The 16,217-nt window shown below is 31.5% G+C and overlaps 1 protein-coding gene across 2 annotated transcripts in view; it reads left to right on the forward strand.

Moving 5' to 3' along the window:
- Nucleotides 1-14,308: 14,308 nt before the first annotated feature.
- The window catches only part of LOC149580260 (serine carboxypeptidase 1-like), a 94,799-nt gene continuing 92,890 nt past the window's right edge, over nt 14,309-16,217 (forward strand). Inside the window, exon 1 of one of the 2 annotated variants that reach the window (XM_089790135.1) lies at nt 14,309-15,083. In XM_089790135.1, the coding sequence (XP_089646261.1) occupies nt 14,881-15,083 (203 nt within the window). In that variant the 5' untranslated portion in view covers nt 14,309-14,880. The remainder of the gene's footprint in view (nt 15,084-16,217) is intronic. The other variant, XM_089790139.1, reaches the window with a different exon arrangement.

The raw sequence follows: 16,217 nt of genomic DNA on the forward strand, positions 1-16,217 counted from the left end.
AATCTTTTCATTCAATATAATTGATCCTTTACCTTTCATATACCATGGTGCATCATTTCCAAACTTGATACAACTACCATTATCATGGCCTATCTTTTCAAACTTGTATCACCAATGATATGATGTGAGCAACCACTATCAATTACACATTTATCATTCTTACTCACATGTGAGACTTAAAGTAGTTTTCTCAAACTTCTCATCTTCATTAGATTCATCTTTCATTGTAAAAAAAAAAATTCTTCATCATGTTCTTAAGAATGACTATAAGAACAATCTTCTTTAGCAATGTAGCAAGATTGCTTACCTTTTCCTTTGTAGTCTTTATTACCTCGGCTATCTCTATTGTCTCTCCTTCCTTGATATTTGTTATCTTTTCTTTCCCACTTCTCATTTCTACCAGGACATCTTGTAGCAATATGACCAACTTTTTTACATGTTAAAAAGATAGTAGGGAGTTTACCTTTGTATTTTTCTTTTCCTCTTGGTAGTCTTCTTGCCAATAGTACTTCTAGATCATCAAGATCATCATTTGATTCACTATCACTATCCACAAGGTTACTCTTTGAACTTTTCTTTCTTTTGGATCCATCAAGGGTTAGTTGAGACTTGAAAGAACATTCAAAACTAGCATTATAATTATCAAAAATTGACAATTCAAATGTGGCGAGTCTACTAATTAGACAATCCAAGGTTGGATCATTACCAGTTGTACATCTCAGTTCTTGTATTTCAAATACATAATTGCATAGATAAGAAGTGAAGTCCTCAATGCCTTTCTTATCATAGCCTCATCAGATATGTCTACTCAAGCTCCTCTAATTACATTTGCAACCTCTTTTATTTGACCATAATACTATTCAATAGTTTCTCCTTCTTTCATTCTCATATCATCAAACTTGCCTCTCAAACTTGCTTCTTTAGCCCTAAACATATTTTTGTCTCTTTCATGAATTTGTGCCAACTTATCCCACATTTTCTTTGTAGTAGTGCAATCCTTCACATCACAAAACCAACACAACTTAGGGAAGATGCCAAATCTATCATCATTTTATTGTGCTACCGCTTCTCTTTGATTTTATCAATTGCCATAGGTTTAGGCACTTCAATGTATTCATTGTCCGAGTTGTATAGTGTAGAATCTCCAACTCTAGATAGATGTAATGTCATCAAGCATTGCCATGCTGGGAAGTTCTCTTTGTTCAACTTAGGTACCTCTCTCTTGTACATCTTGATCTTTAGCTCAAGTTACTTCAAACTTTCCTTACAAATACCAAAGCTCTTATACCAATTGTTAGAATGATATAATAATTGAGAGGGGGTGAATAAGTTATCCTCAGGTTCAGATGTAAAAATCTTACTTTTAACAACTTCAAACAACTTATTCAAACTCATAAGTCCACTCTACCAATATAATAATCCATTAGTAATCAAACTTATTCATCCAATACTTAGCTCTCTATTTAATATATGTTGAATAACATAAATAAGTAACACTAAATAACATGCATCATGAAAACAACATTCACACAAGTATAACACTAGGATTTAACATGGAAACCCAATTTGGGGAAAAACCACCAAATAACATGCTACCACTTTTCACTCTTTTGAAGTGAGCTCGGTTAAGAGACAACCCTATTAAAGGTTACAAAACACATTGTTAGGTGTGACCCTGTTAAAGGATTTAATCACCCTATTAGAAGTGACCTTGTTAGAGGTCTTTAGATCATTCCATTAGAATTTCACCTTGATTAAATGATTTACAATATGACTATTAGGTCAACCTTGATTAAAGGATTTCACTTCCACAATGGTTAGAAAGTAACAAATAGGTTTGATCTAATAAAATACAAATCACTTTGTAAATTTAAGTCTCCATTCGACTCATTCCTAGTTCATTAACTAGATTTATCACATACTCTATCTTTGATCTTCTTGGAAAACCTTCAAGAGATCACTCTTCACAAGCTTTTTATTGTTCTTCTGCTGCTCTATTCTTCACAAGTTCTTCACAAATTCTCCAATCAATAAATATAAAAATCTCTTGTGCTTCCTTCACTAGGTAGCTTTGATATTTTGCCGCTTAAACATCTTTGTAGATAAGGTTTTGATGAGATTCATTGAATCTTTCCATCACTTTATCCTTCTTATCCTTTCTTGAAACTTCTACAGACTTTACATTAAATCTTCATCTTAGATCACTTAACAAACTCAATTCGTGCATTAAATATGTCATCTCATCAATCCTTATAGTTTACATGTTTTGATCGATTCGTAAATTCAACTATATCAGCATCAAATCTTGATTCTATAACAAACTCTCAAAATGATGACACTTGGTCATCATTTTGTTTTTCATCTTGGTCATCACTGCGTAGCTCACTCTCTACTTCTTTGTCTTTTCTTGGCTTACATTGGCTCATTCAGTTTACTCTATGCTCGGTCTCTTCTTTAGTTTCCTCTTTATGTTGCTTGACCATTACTATCACTCGGTTAATACTATTTGCTTGAGTATCTCTTAAGTTCCTTAATCTTCTACTTCATTGACCTAGTGAACAATCACTCAGTCAAGCTTAGTGTTTTACTCAACATCTTGTCTTTCATCAAGAATCTCTTCTAGACTTCAACTCAACTATCTTCTTTACTTAATGTAATGATCAAACAACACATTATCTTGTCAAATACTAATTGGTCAAGTGCCCATTATAATTCCATCATACTTAGTCCTCTTTCCTCAACAAATTTACTAGTTCATCTTGTTATCTTTCTTTTCAAATCCTCATCATCGATCAAAATATATGACACTCTACGCTATTAGCAAATATCTTACTGGTAAGGTTTGACATCAATGACAACATAACAATTGTTCCAGTTGTAGTTTCCAACACCTTGCATCCATCAAAATAGTAAAATTGGAAAGCATACTTAACACTAAGGTCATAAAATGAACATAGATGGGTACCTATAAATAATACTTGGTGAAATGGGTAGGAATTCTAGAGTTTGAGGCAATCTAGATGAATGAAGTAACTATCATCAAACATGGTACCATTCTGAAACAACTAAAAAGTTAAGGGACTTGAGTTTTGTTTTTCCTAGAGAGTATAATGTAGGGGTACTCTCCTACATTATGGTTGATCAAGGATTACATCACTATTATCTTTCTTGTATTGTAATAAGGAATTTTTCCACAATTTGTAATTTGGTTGTGACCCATTTCATTGAATGGGTTCATTTTTCCTAATTGAGAAATGGTAGTAAACTATGGTAAAAACATGATTAGAAGGGTTCTAGGATGTTAGGAAATAATTTTTCATTTATATGTAGTGTTTTATATTGATTAGGAAGTCAAGTTGCATAGATGAGCCTACAATGCAAAACGCTGCTATTTTGTTGCAAAGTTGTCAAAGTGCAACTTTGACAACTTTTACAAATTGTTCTACTAGTCGAGTTCCAACATTCAATTGGTTCATATTTCATCAAGGAATTATGTAATCCCTTTTATTAATTAATGATGCAACTGGGGTGATTGGATGCAATTGATAAAGTTTTGGGCATCGATTGATAAATGTTTTACTAGTTTTCTTTGCATTGAATGTGGTTGTGTAGATTTTATTTAGATTGGTTCCTTTGATTTTTGATAATTAATTATTATTATTATTATCACTTATCTTTCCTTTCAATAGGTTTTAACTCATTTTATCAATTATTGATAGAGTTATAAGGGATTTGACACAATCTTGTCTAAGAAAGCACATAGAATTAGGGTTCTACAAACTACTAGATTTTCCCTCACATTCCAGTGTAGAAAAATCATGATTCTTAGGGGAATGTTAGCTCATTCAATACTATATAATGCATTTGGTTTTGTATCAATACCAACAAAACTTTAATTTTGTTGTAAAACCCCAAGCTTAACATTTAGACGTGAACAAACTAGATTAATAGAGAATGTTGATGTTGCAAGACAATAGAAGGAGTTTAAGTACTAAATAAATGGCGATTTTATGTTCTTAAATAAGGATAAGAATGAATCAATTTCTCTTTTTTAAGTTGACCAATCCATCTAATGGTTGTTTTACAAAATCCTTATTAATTAACAGTTTATAAGCCAATTTAGCCCATTTTGGGTTAACATAGTAGTTAATAAAACTAAGATTCCATTTTGTGAAGTTTCCTAGTCCATCCAAAAGGGTATCCGAATATCAACTTTGTTTGGGAGGTTTTTAAGATGGATTTGGAGAAAGTTTCACTTTTCTTGATTTAGAGAGTTAATTATATTAGATTTGTTTTAGGACTAATTGCACTAAGAAATTGATCGTACATTTGTGTATGTTATCAAGTGAACTAGAATAGGAAAAAATAGATCATGAAGGATATAAGGGATGCCCACACACCCTAGATGTTTATTAAAAGATCCTAAATTTCAAGTGAATATAATTTCTTAAGGAAAACTTGGTGGGGGGGGGGTGTTATAAGGGGTTTGACCAAAACTACAAATCGAATCAATTTAGTGAAGGGAGGACCTTACAGGGGTTCATAGTCCTGAGTAAGGTTGAAGAGAGTACTCAACCTTGGAAGGGTTGGAGTAATTAGACCAAGTTTAGTTCCTAAAACACAAACAAAGAACTTTACCCTAAGGAATCTTGAGGAATACTTTTTCCACTTTGCACCGATCATTATGGACTATGTTTAAAAGGTTTAGAATTTGGAACCCATGCCACATCAACTGACATATTGGATTACATGGTGGGAATATGCCATCACTCACACTATGGGGTTTCTCTATATTTTTTGGTAGATAACTTGCTATGTATTGTAGGCATTTGTATGACACAACTGCCAAGGACCTCTATGCTACCACTGAAGCTTTATCTTTGTATCCCTTCAATGCATATTTGCAAATTTAGTTATCTTAGATTTGACACCACAAGTAAACTATAGATAATTATTCTTCTTGAGGAGATCAGATCTGACACCACAAGTAAGTTGTAGATAATCCCTCTATTTACTAGCTTAAGGTGAGGGATAGAGCTTTATAATATTTATTGTCTATGTGAGCTTGTCAAACCTATGTGGGGACAAAGAAAATTAAGAAAGGTTAGTGTAATCTTACTAAGCTTCCATATATTCTTGAAGCCATTATTTGACACTATGAGAATGTTTTCACAATATAGGGAAATTCTCCTACTAGGGATTGATCCTTGAAGTATTTATTAAAAGTGGCTCCAAAATGACTTTTTGAAGATGATAAAATATTGTTTGTTCAAATTTTGACTATTGATAAACTCAAGGAAGTTGTCTTTTGCATGGAGGCTGAAAAAGCCCCTGAGTGTGATGGCTTTCCTTTTGAGTTCTACAAGGTTCTCTTGTCTTGTGTTGGCCCATACCTTCATAAGCTCTATCTTGAAGCCTTTATTCCTAGTCTCTGGGAGAAATAATCAACAAAGGTAACATCAAGTTCATTCCTAAGTACATATATCCAAAGTATATTTACAATTGGAGGCCTATTACATTGTTTAATATGTTTTACAAGATCATTTCCAAAGCCTTGACTCTCAAAAATTTTCATATCCTACCTTTGCTTATTAGATCTTAGGTGTCTGGATTCATGAGGTCTGATTCATCCTACACAATATTACTATTGTTTAGGAAGGAATAGACTAGGATAGGCATTGTGGATAAAGTTCAATCTTTTTAAAGATTAATTTTGACAAAGATTATGATCTCATTGAGTGACTCTTTCATCCTTTCTATGCTCAGAGCCCTTGGTTTTGGTCCCATGGTCACATAATTTGTCTATGTGATTTTTATGAATTTTTTTGCTTGCATCAAAATCAGTGGATGCCAATCCATGATTTTGGCCTTTTTAGATCCATTCATCTCAGTTGTCCTCTGGATCTTTCCTTATATATTTTTGTTGTTGAAGTCTTTAGGTACTTAATTCCTAATGCAATATTTGTTGGCTATGTTAGAGGATTTCCCTCCCTGAGTCACCTTCTCATCTTATTAATGACCACTTTGAAAATGACTCCTTTATCACTCTCATTAAAAAGGAATAAAATATTAAGGAAAATCTACAATTTCATGACACATTTTGGTTTGCCTGTAGTTCAGCTATACAATGACACAAAACTTGATGCTACATGCAATCCTTCCTTCCAAAAACACCTTAGAATCTTTAGTATGGTCAAAAGTAGATATAATATTGGGATGGAAGAAATGTAAATCAAGGATAGAAGTCTAAGTACATCACATACCATGCATACATATGCATATAGAGGGAGGGAAGTCAAGGTGATGAATCCTTTTAATCCCATTTCTAAAGAACTAGGTCTAGAAAGATTAGTACTAACCCAAACAAGTAGGAATACTAATGCAAACTAGGTCTAGGAAGAATAGGGGAAAAGATATCCAAGTCCTTGAAAACTCTAGATGAGTATAAGAAGCTAGAGCTAGATATATGTAAATATGTTGAAAGGAAAAAAAAACAAAAAGGTAAAGAGAACACATTTAAAGTTTGTTTTATGCTTGTTTCTCTAATAATAATGAATGAAAATCGTCGAATTTGGGCTTGAAACTGCACAATGAATAAAACTCATAAATATTTTGGTGATCTGTCATGGGAAAAATAGAGCATCAAGGGTGCAATATTCCCCTGATTAACTATGTGTAACACTAATTCTAATTTTGCAATTATGAAAAAAGTTCAAAATGGTACTTAGATTTGCAACTTGTTTATCAATTTGATATCTCCAACTTGTAATAAAAATGGGTTTTGTTGTTGATGGGGGGTTTTCCTTGGTCAAACCCCAATTTAGGAATTAATGTTGAATTTAAATAATTGTAATAACATGAATATAAAGTAAATGTACGCATTCACCTTACAAAAAGCTATTTTTTATTGGCTAATATTTGTAAATTGGTTGATTATAGAAAAAAATTTCTAGTAATTTGACTAATAATTTGAGATTTAATGCAACCTAAATTGCCACATTTTTATTAATTTAAGTTCAAATATTTAAAATCACTCAAAATATTATTTTATTAAAAAATTTAAACTCAAAGATGTGCCACAATATTCAATACATGATTAGATTTGATTCACCTAAATTTTATATATTATCAAAGAAATTAAAATTAATTCACCAATAATTATCAAAATTTCTAATTACTTTAGGGATATATCACCAATATTTAGTTTTCACTAAATTGATTTAAAATATACTGTAATTATCCTAAAAATTTCCATGACATAAAACATTTTCAATTTTAATTTGTAATATTTCATGATGATTAGTGAATTTTCCTATTATTATTGAGATTCGCCAATATTTTCTACTAAAAAATTATGATTCCAAAATAATCGCCAATGTAAATAATATTTAAAATAAATAAATTGAGGGATTTGAAGATAAAAATAATTTGGTTTTTCAAAATATTGAAATATACGCCAACATTTTATATATTTTTTCGGAGGGGGGTTTTCTTAAAGTTTACCTTGCCTTACAATAGTTGGATCTCTTGAATCAAATGCAATGTGCTTACTTCACTTATTAATGTGGATCAATAATATGAAGATGAATAGGTGTAGAAGGTGAAACAAAGGACCTTTAATGGGATTGAATACTATCTTGAAGATAAAATCCTTCAATTGCTTCAATGCTTGACTTCTTGATCTTCAATGGAGGAATGCTTGAATAGATGCTTGAAGATTTGAAGGCTTGAAAACTAGAATACTTGAGTGCTAGAGTGCTTGGAGATATATTTCATGGATTGCTTGAACACTTGTGTATGATGTATGGAAATGAAGCAAATGGAAGGCTTTATACACGCCTCATAATTGACCAACTCTTGTAAGAGGACCTACCTAAGAATTAACATGCCAAATGTACCCAAACACGTGACCCAAAGAGGGGACCCAAAATAGGTATCAATTAGGGGCACATTACGACCTTGCTTGGCCCCTTAAGGGCTCAGTATGACCTTGACAACCAGATCCTGGAACCTTTAGGATCTCTTTGAGATCTCAACAAAGGTCCTAGATCTCTAGAATTAGGTACAAATTCTGAGATATAGCCATTACGGTGCAAGGATCATATTCCAAGTGGATATAGATGAATGAAAGGAAGGACCTAGGAGGATAGATTCTACCTTGAGATTCACACTATAAAAATAGGATATTTAAAGAGGATCTATTAAGGTTTACCCCAATTCCACCTAGGAGAAAGGACAAAAAAGGGAAGAAGGACTGAAAGACACACAAAGATTGTTGATCTCACAACAAATAGGTTCTAAACCTTCATTAAATTGGAGCACGTCCAATTTAAGATGGCACAAATACAAAGAAATATTTTTTAAGTTTTGGTTATCCATTTTTCCTTCCAAAATGCATCTGTGGACCTCTATAATGTGACTTTATCCAAGATTAAGAAGAAGTTAACTCATTAGATCATAAAGCCTCTCTCTTTGGTTGGAAAATTTTATATTTTCTCTAATGTTTTGGCCTCTACCCATGTTTATGCTTCTTCATGTTGGGCTCCTCCTGAGGCCTCTAAAATGAATCTAAAAAATCATTGCAAGATTTTCTTTGAGCCTTTGGAGTTGAGAAACATAAGGTCCACAAGGTCACTTGGGAGTATTGTTGCACCCAGAAGAAAGGATTACCCTTCATGAAAAATGGGTTATCTACGCCTTAACTAGTGATGAGGCTTGGAAAATTCATATTAGATTTTGCATTTCTTTAGGCTTTATAGTCTATAGACTTTCTTGGAAGGGGATTGGTTATCAAACCCTTCTTATTATGAAAGACCCAATTCATATCTAGGGCACCTTTGTTTCCAAAAGCATTTGGAGAGCCTAGGAGGCTACTAAACCTTGGATTTAGTGGGCATAAGATGGATTTCATGATGGGCTATCCATGAACCAGCATAACCTCTCATGGTCACCACTTTCTAATTTTTAAGGACCCCCCTCTTGCTTAGATTTAGGCTATTAGTACTATGCATTTTCAAAAATGTGGCATTAGAACACCTAAGGACTATATGTTCTCCAAGGATATTATGAGCCTTCGATAATGGGATGACCTTTACATCCAAATTGTCTATCTCACCTAGATCAACATACTTATGATATGTTGGTCTCAACTTTCCCTTTACATATGCATTTTCATGCAATGTCAAGCCCTAACAAAAGGATTAGAACTGGTATCCTTGAGCTCCTCTTTCTAGTTGCAAACCCAAGATGAGTTAATTTTGGTTGGTTCCCCATTTTTCGGTGGTCACCATTCTCAACTAGAAGTGGCATTCGTAGTCTTCTCATAAATCCTAGAAACTTTCATTTCTTACTGTTTAGCTTGCCACCATGGAACCCAAGATTGTACACTTTTATTGGTGTGTTATTTTTCAAGGGTTGCCTTTGGGTTCCAGACTCAAACACTTGGGGGTTCCTAACCCCATATGTCCTTTTTGTGGGCAACCATAAACTTTCATTCATATTTTTTGATTTTTCAAAAGAGCTTGACAATATCAGAGATGGATTCATATTTTTTAGGCTTTTTAGGTTATAACCTTCTTTAGGTAGATGGACTTGTTGGGTGATTCACCTAGGATCCCCTTCCAATTCTCTCAAATATGATAAGCTTTTAGGATGGAGATCTTATTCACTCTTTGAAAAGATAGAAATGACGTTTTATCCACTCACAAATTTATGGATACCAATGTTTCTATGTACACTAAAGTATTTATTTGTAATCATCAGATAATGAAAATCTAGGTCAAATATAGTAAAGTGGCTTTAGAAGTGGTCCACTTGTAGGAACTAGTGAATAATTGGGGCAATGTGCCCCTTACTTGTTAGAGTGTCATCATATTTTTCTTATAGTGATTGCACTCAGCCTCAAGACCACCATTGTAGTTGTAGCTCCTCTACTTGCCATTCTTAGACCTCATAGTTCCAGCCCCTTAATGCTACTTGGGATGGGGAGGTGGTGTGTGGAGGCATTACTCAACCTCTCAACCATGCCATGGTTCTACCTAGGTTGGCCTATTGCTGCTCTTTCCCTTTTGGCTTTTGGTGGTTTTGGATGGCCTAATGCAATAGGTGATTTTGTGTGGCTTACTACCACTTCTTCCAAGTAGTTTCCTCACTTGGGCTTGGGATACTTTTACCTCCACAAGGGAGGAAGGAGAAGATATAGATAATGAGAAATATGAAGATGAGTGGTCCCCTCTAGATCTAGCCTCTAACTCCATTGATGTATGTGGAAAAAAGAATGATCCAAACCCCCTCCTCCCCCTTGATCAACAATACTTTGGTTGCTTGAGGTTGCTTTCTATGGATTGTGCCCATGATTTTTTTTAATGAATGGTTAATCTATGTATTTTGGTTCCAACCTAAGGTAGTTTGACTCTTGTAGGGTTATCTTGTAACCCCTTGCCTTTTTTTGTGAATATGTACTTTAATAAAGAAGGCCTATTAAAAAAAATAAAAATAGAATTAATTTAATTATAAATTATTTCATTGATATTTTTTTTTCGGTAAGAGGTCGAAGCAAAGATTAATTTTTATTATGTTTTGTAATTAATTATTATTATATTATTTATGAAATTCAAGTAGATTCAAACTCGAGACCTCCCACATAATAGGCTCACAATTTACCATTGTGTTGTAGGCTCTTGCCTATTTCATTGATATTTTAACTAATATGGAAAATATATATTTCTAAAGAAATTATTTTTTTCAAATTTAAATTCTAACTATAATTTCCTACCAAACTAGGCTTTATAAATTGTGGACTTCATTGTCTACAATTATTTGCTAAACTTGTTTGATGTTTTATAAAACCACCTTAGCCACTTGTCAAACCATTTAAAAATCAACTTTCTAACTTAAAAATATCAAAACAAATTTTAAAGATAAAAAGAAATTGTAATGATTTTGTATTGCTAAAAAAAAATCTCTCCTTATCTCTGTGTGTGTGTATCCCCAGCGACCAACAACTTGTGCAAGAAAGGGCAAGACTAGTCCCCCCAAAGTGAGATCATTTGTCTGCTAGTAGTTCTACCTCTTTAACCTAAGAGTAGTTTCAAAGCTGAGACCAAGGGGAACAATCCATCGCTTGAAGCCGATTGTGTATATATTGAAATATTATTACTATGAAAAAGAATGTGCATAAAAGGAAAAATCTGTATCATTTATTTATTTATTAATAAAAATATCTTTCAACGTTTTCTTTTTTTTTTATATTTAGAATATTGTATAATTTTTTATATTAAATAAAAAAAGGGAAAATATATTTAAACAAAAGATAAATATTAATAAAATTGTCAATAAATATTTAATGTTCGAATATAAGATTATAATGATTTTGCATTGTAAAAATATATATTTCAATATTACTACTAACAAAAAGAATGTGAATATCTACATTTAATATTTTTAAATATTATTTTCTTTTATTAATCTATCTTTTTAATGTTTGAAATTTTTATTAAAAAAAGAGAGATAAATATTCATTATAGATATTAAAGTTATTTTTTATTTCATTCAATTATGCTTACTCTTTCCACAATCTACAAACATTGAGGAACAAAATCACTTGTGTGTTAGCATCCATTAGAAGCAACACACAATCTTAAACACTCACTCTTTATCTGCAAGCCAAGATTGTGGATTAATTACATTTCCCATCTTTATATTTGATTGATAATATTTGATTTGAATGATAAAGATGGAAATTTTGTACAAAATCGGGCCATCAAAAAACTACTTGGCCAAAATAACTACATAGCACCACCAAAAAACAAGCGACCAAGTTGGCCGATACACCAATACAAGCAGTACCCATAGAAAAGGCCTCTTAACTGGCCGCATACAAGACAAAACCCAAACCCCCATCATCGAACCACACAATCGACTATTTGAACTAGCCCGCTGTGTTCTCCGTAGAAAAAATCAAATTATCCATTGTAGTTGTGCCTCCACCCACCAACACCCAACATCATTGCCTCCCGAGCCATTCTGTTGGACTCCCCAACCTCTCGTGCAACACCACTTGGCTCCCCACAATTGCAGATGTCCCATCTTAGCTTTCAAGTTTATACATATTACAATTTCTTGGATATTTCTAATTAAAGTTGAGGTTTTGTAAAATCCCTTTCTAATAAATTATAAGTTTTCGGTAAGAGGCCGAAGCCAAGATTCATTATTATTATATGTGTAGACTTGAACACAAGACATCTTCGATAAGAGGCTCACAATTTACCGTTGTGTTGTAGGCTCTTTTGCTGCATTTAAATTTTATAATTTGAATTAGAAGAATGACATGAATTAATCAAGCAATTAAAATTACCTAATTACTTAAAAAGACATTTAAGTTTGTAAAATTATTGTTTAAGGACACAGGATAATTTTAGGTGTCTACTGTAACATCTAACTAGGTGGTGTAATGCTTCACACATAAAATTTAAAAAAGGTTAAAGTTTTCAATTGTTCATTTGTTGACTGCGAGGCTATCAAGATTGGTTAGGATTAGTTTGAAGAATGCTCCACACAGATTTTTAGGTGTGTGGTTTTCTATTAAATAATATAACATTTATATATGTGTGTGTGTCTATCTATTCATCTATATATACACTAATTTTCTTTCACATGGCCACAGAGGGTCTATATCTTTTATCCCACATATAAGTTATGCTTTTAATTAAAAAATGATGTTCTAAAAATAATGATATCTTTTAGTTTATTTATTATCAAAAATTTATATTAGTTGTATTTTTCTTTAAAAAAATGTAGATGTGCTATCTAATAAGTACAAATAGTCACACCTCCAAAACTTAACCATCCATAAATAAAAGTCCGTATTAAATTTCAAATAAAAATAGAGGTTTTATAAAATTCTATCTAATTACTGTATAATCACAAAATTAGCTTGAAGTAATTGTCCTTTGCCTCTAAATGCATTTAAAATAATGCAAGTGAGCAGTCCTTTACCTTTATTGTCTTCCTTTTTATATAAGAAAAGGGTTTGTTCTTATACTTATTTTAACAACACACTTCTTTTTCAAAATCCCAAACTAGTCTCCGCCATTCCTAATGACACACATAATTTATATTTCAAGAAACCTATATGTCTTTTTCAATAACAAATGTCCCACAACCATAAAAACTCAAATAGTCTCTATCATTTGTCATCAAACACATTATCTAACATTCATAGCATAGTTTTCTACTATTCAAGTGATGACTAAATCCATGAGAACAAATCTACTAGTCATATAATGATGATCTTTTTGAGGGTGTCTACATATAATTGTTTTATATCTACTTATCATTCAATTGATGACTAAATCTATTAATCAATATAATGATTTTGCCTTTCATTTTCTCCATGAGTCATATAGTTTATATTTTAAATTAAAAGCAATTGTCTAATATCAACAATTTCTTTTAGTTTATCTAATATGAATTCTATTTCAACATTTTAACCAATTTTAAAAAACTATTTTAAATCCATCTCTCACTAATGTGATGTAGCACATTGAACAATTAATCACACTTCCAAACCTTAATTATAAATAAATAAGAATTTCAAATAAAAATAAAAGTTCTACTAAAATTTAAATAACTAGTATATAATCACAAAAATAATTTCCAAATTACCCACAGATCACCTTTCAATATTATGGACTTATAGAACATTATCAATAAAATAATAAAAAACTAATTATTTATAATCTCCAAATTATACAATTGTCAATAGACCCTCGGTCTATTAGTAAAGTTGAATGACTCACCCAAAATGATTTTGACATATTCATTTCAAAATGATCAAAGTAAATCAATCATTCCTTTTTTAACTATATTGCAATATTTAATTTCTTAGATACAGAAAACGTCTATATTTTAACAGCACAGTTCTCAGACTGATCTCTACATCTCTTTCAGTCACTCATCGAAAACACATCCATCTATCTGCCATTCAACGAATAGCATAGCTAAAATTATAGAACAAATCTACCAGTCATATAATGATATTGACTTTCTTTCAAATTTATTCCAAGAGCGCCACAAATAACATAATTAAAGGATTTTAATGCTATCAGCAAGATCTGCAGTTAAAAATATAATAATTCAGATCAAGAAATAAGAGTCCCAAACAAACACAAGATCTAACATTTGTGGTAAACATATCTACCATTCTTAACGTTATATTATATAGATCTAACGTTCGTCGTCATATAGTGCCAAAGCATCTGAAATTCTATCAGTACAAATTACTGCGGATACTAAAACACACGTTTAAGTAATTTGATAGGAGAGTACTATTTTTCAATTGAATTTCTTCGGTTAAGAGTTAAGAACTGTGAGGTACCTATTTTATGGATCGAGTACAATTGTTGCTTCATTTTTATTTCGATCGAAAGTCTTAGTAGATTCATTAAGAACCATTCGATTTTTCAACAGTACACTAAGAGTCCATCTACAAATAAAACATCCAAGTAGAAATAATTTTACCTTTCGACTTCACCAGTACACCAAAAATCTATATTTGACAAACATAAAAAAAAATTAAAACTAGACATAATTCGCCTTCCATCCAATTTTACCAGTGCACCAAAAGCCCATTGATAAACATCGATAATTTTACCTACCCAACAAAGAAACATCAAAATCAATGCCTAACACCCAGTTGTACACAATTTGATGAGAGAAATGAATTTCCCCTCGCAACAAAAAACATGAGGTCAGTGCTAACAGCCAGTCAATATACAATGAAATAGCAGTAGATAAAAGCATGAGAATTGGTACAAAATTCAATGGGTTTGTCTTGACTGAATTGAGTTATCCAGAAAGTGCTGTGAATCATTCAAGTATATGAACACCAGCCTGCAACTTTGTGATGTTATAGTTGTAAAGACATCTTCTGCAATAATGTATTGTGAGAAAGCATTTCTATGCATTGCTGTTTGCCTTTTGTTAGTGGGTTCACTTCAGGCGACTGAAGAAGCACCAGAGGATGCATGGGTTCAGTCCTTCCCTGGCTACATTGGAAGCCAACCTTACAAGATATATACTGGGTGTGTATCCATCCTTATGCAGTTTTAAGTGTATATATATTAAATGTATATATCAACATAGCTCAAGCTGTATTAATCAGTTGATATATGGAATATAGTTCAGCGAAATATCATAGGTTTTTTTCAAAATTTATAAAGGTAAAAGTGGTCATTATTATTATTTATTAAACTTAAGTAGACTTGAACTCAAGACCTGGCAGATGAAAAGTTCATTGTGTTGTAAACTCTTGTCTTAAAAATATCATAGTTTTTATTTGAAATGTTTTTTTATTTAAACCATTTATTTTAAATTAAAAAAATTATAGAGTCTAAATACATAGTTCAAATATGTGTTCTATAAGTAATTTACTATAGTTGAATAATTAAGTATTTTCAATGAGCATATGGATAGTTCAGTCTAAATTCAATATATATGGGCAGTTCAACGTGTATATTAATTAAATATATATGGAGTATTTTCAATGCCAGTATATGTAATTTTTGACTAAATTCAACATATATGACCAGTTTAAAGTGTATATGAACCTTAACACCCGTTTCGATGCAGTTTGAATAAATTACATGTATTGGTTTTGTCAATTAGACTTTAATTTGTAGTCAACATTTGTAATATCTGTTATTTATTCAATTAAAAACTGCACTTTCTTCTTATAAATTTCAAATTTTACAAATGGAGGGAGCTTAGTTAAAATTTCAAATTTCCAGATCCATATAGATCAGCCCATCAGCCCGCGTTGAGCTTAGTTTTTATTGTCAACAACTTCAGTATTTTTCCTTTTTCATATTTATGTTTATGATTTATTAAAAGTAAATTTATTATTATTGTATTCAATTTTAAATTGATAGAATTTCTTTATTTCTTTAATTTTTAATATAATGTTAAATTTTTAGAAATGATCTCAGATAAAATATAACATTCTTATCTTTATATTTATTATATTTTGTTATAAAATTTTAAAAATATAATGAATATATATATACACACATACGTTTATTTTACATAATTTCTTAAAATTTTGTTTTTCATCACGTTGTCCTTATTGTTTCTAGTTTCTCATTTTTCATCATGTTGTTCTTATCATTTCTAGTTTCCAGTTTCTCATTTTTGACAACATAGTTATGAACAATAAATTC

Source organism: Cupressus sempervirens, chromosome 1, assembly GCF_028749045.1.
Source record: "Cupressus sempervirens isolate cs-2001-9-10 chromosome 1, ASM2874904v1, whole genome shotgun sequence".
NCBI lineage: Eukaryota > Viridiplantae > Streptophyta > Pinopsida > Cupressales > Cupressaceae > Cupressus > Cupressus sempervirens.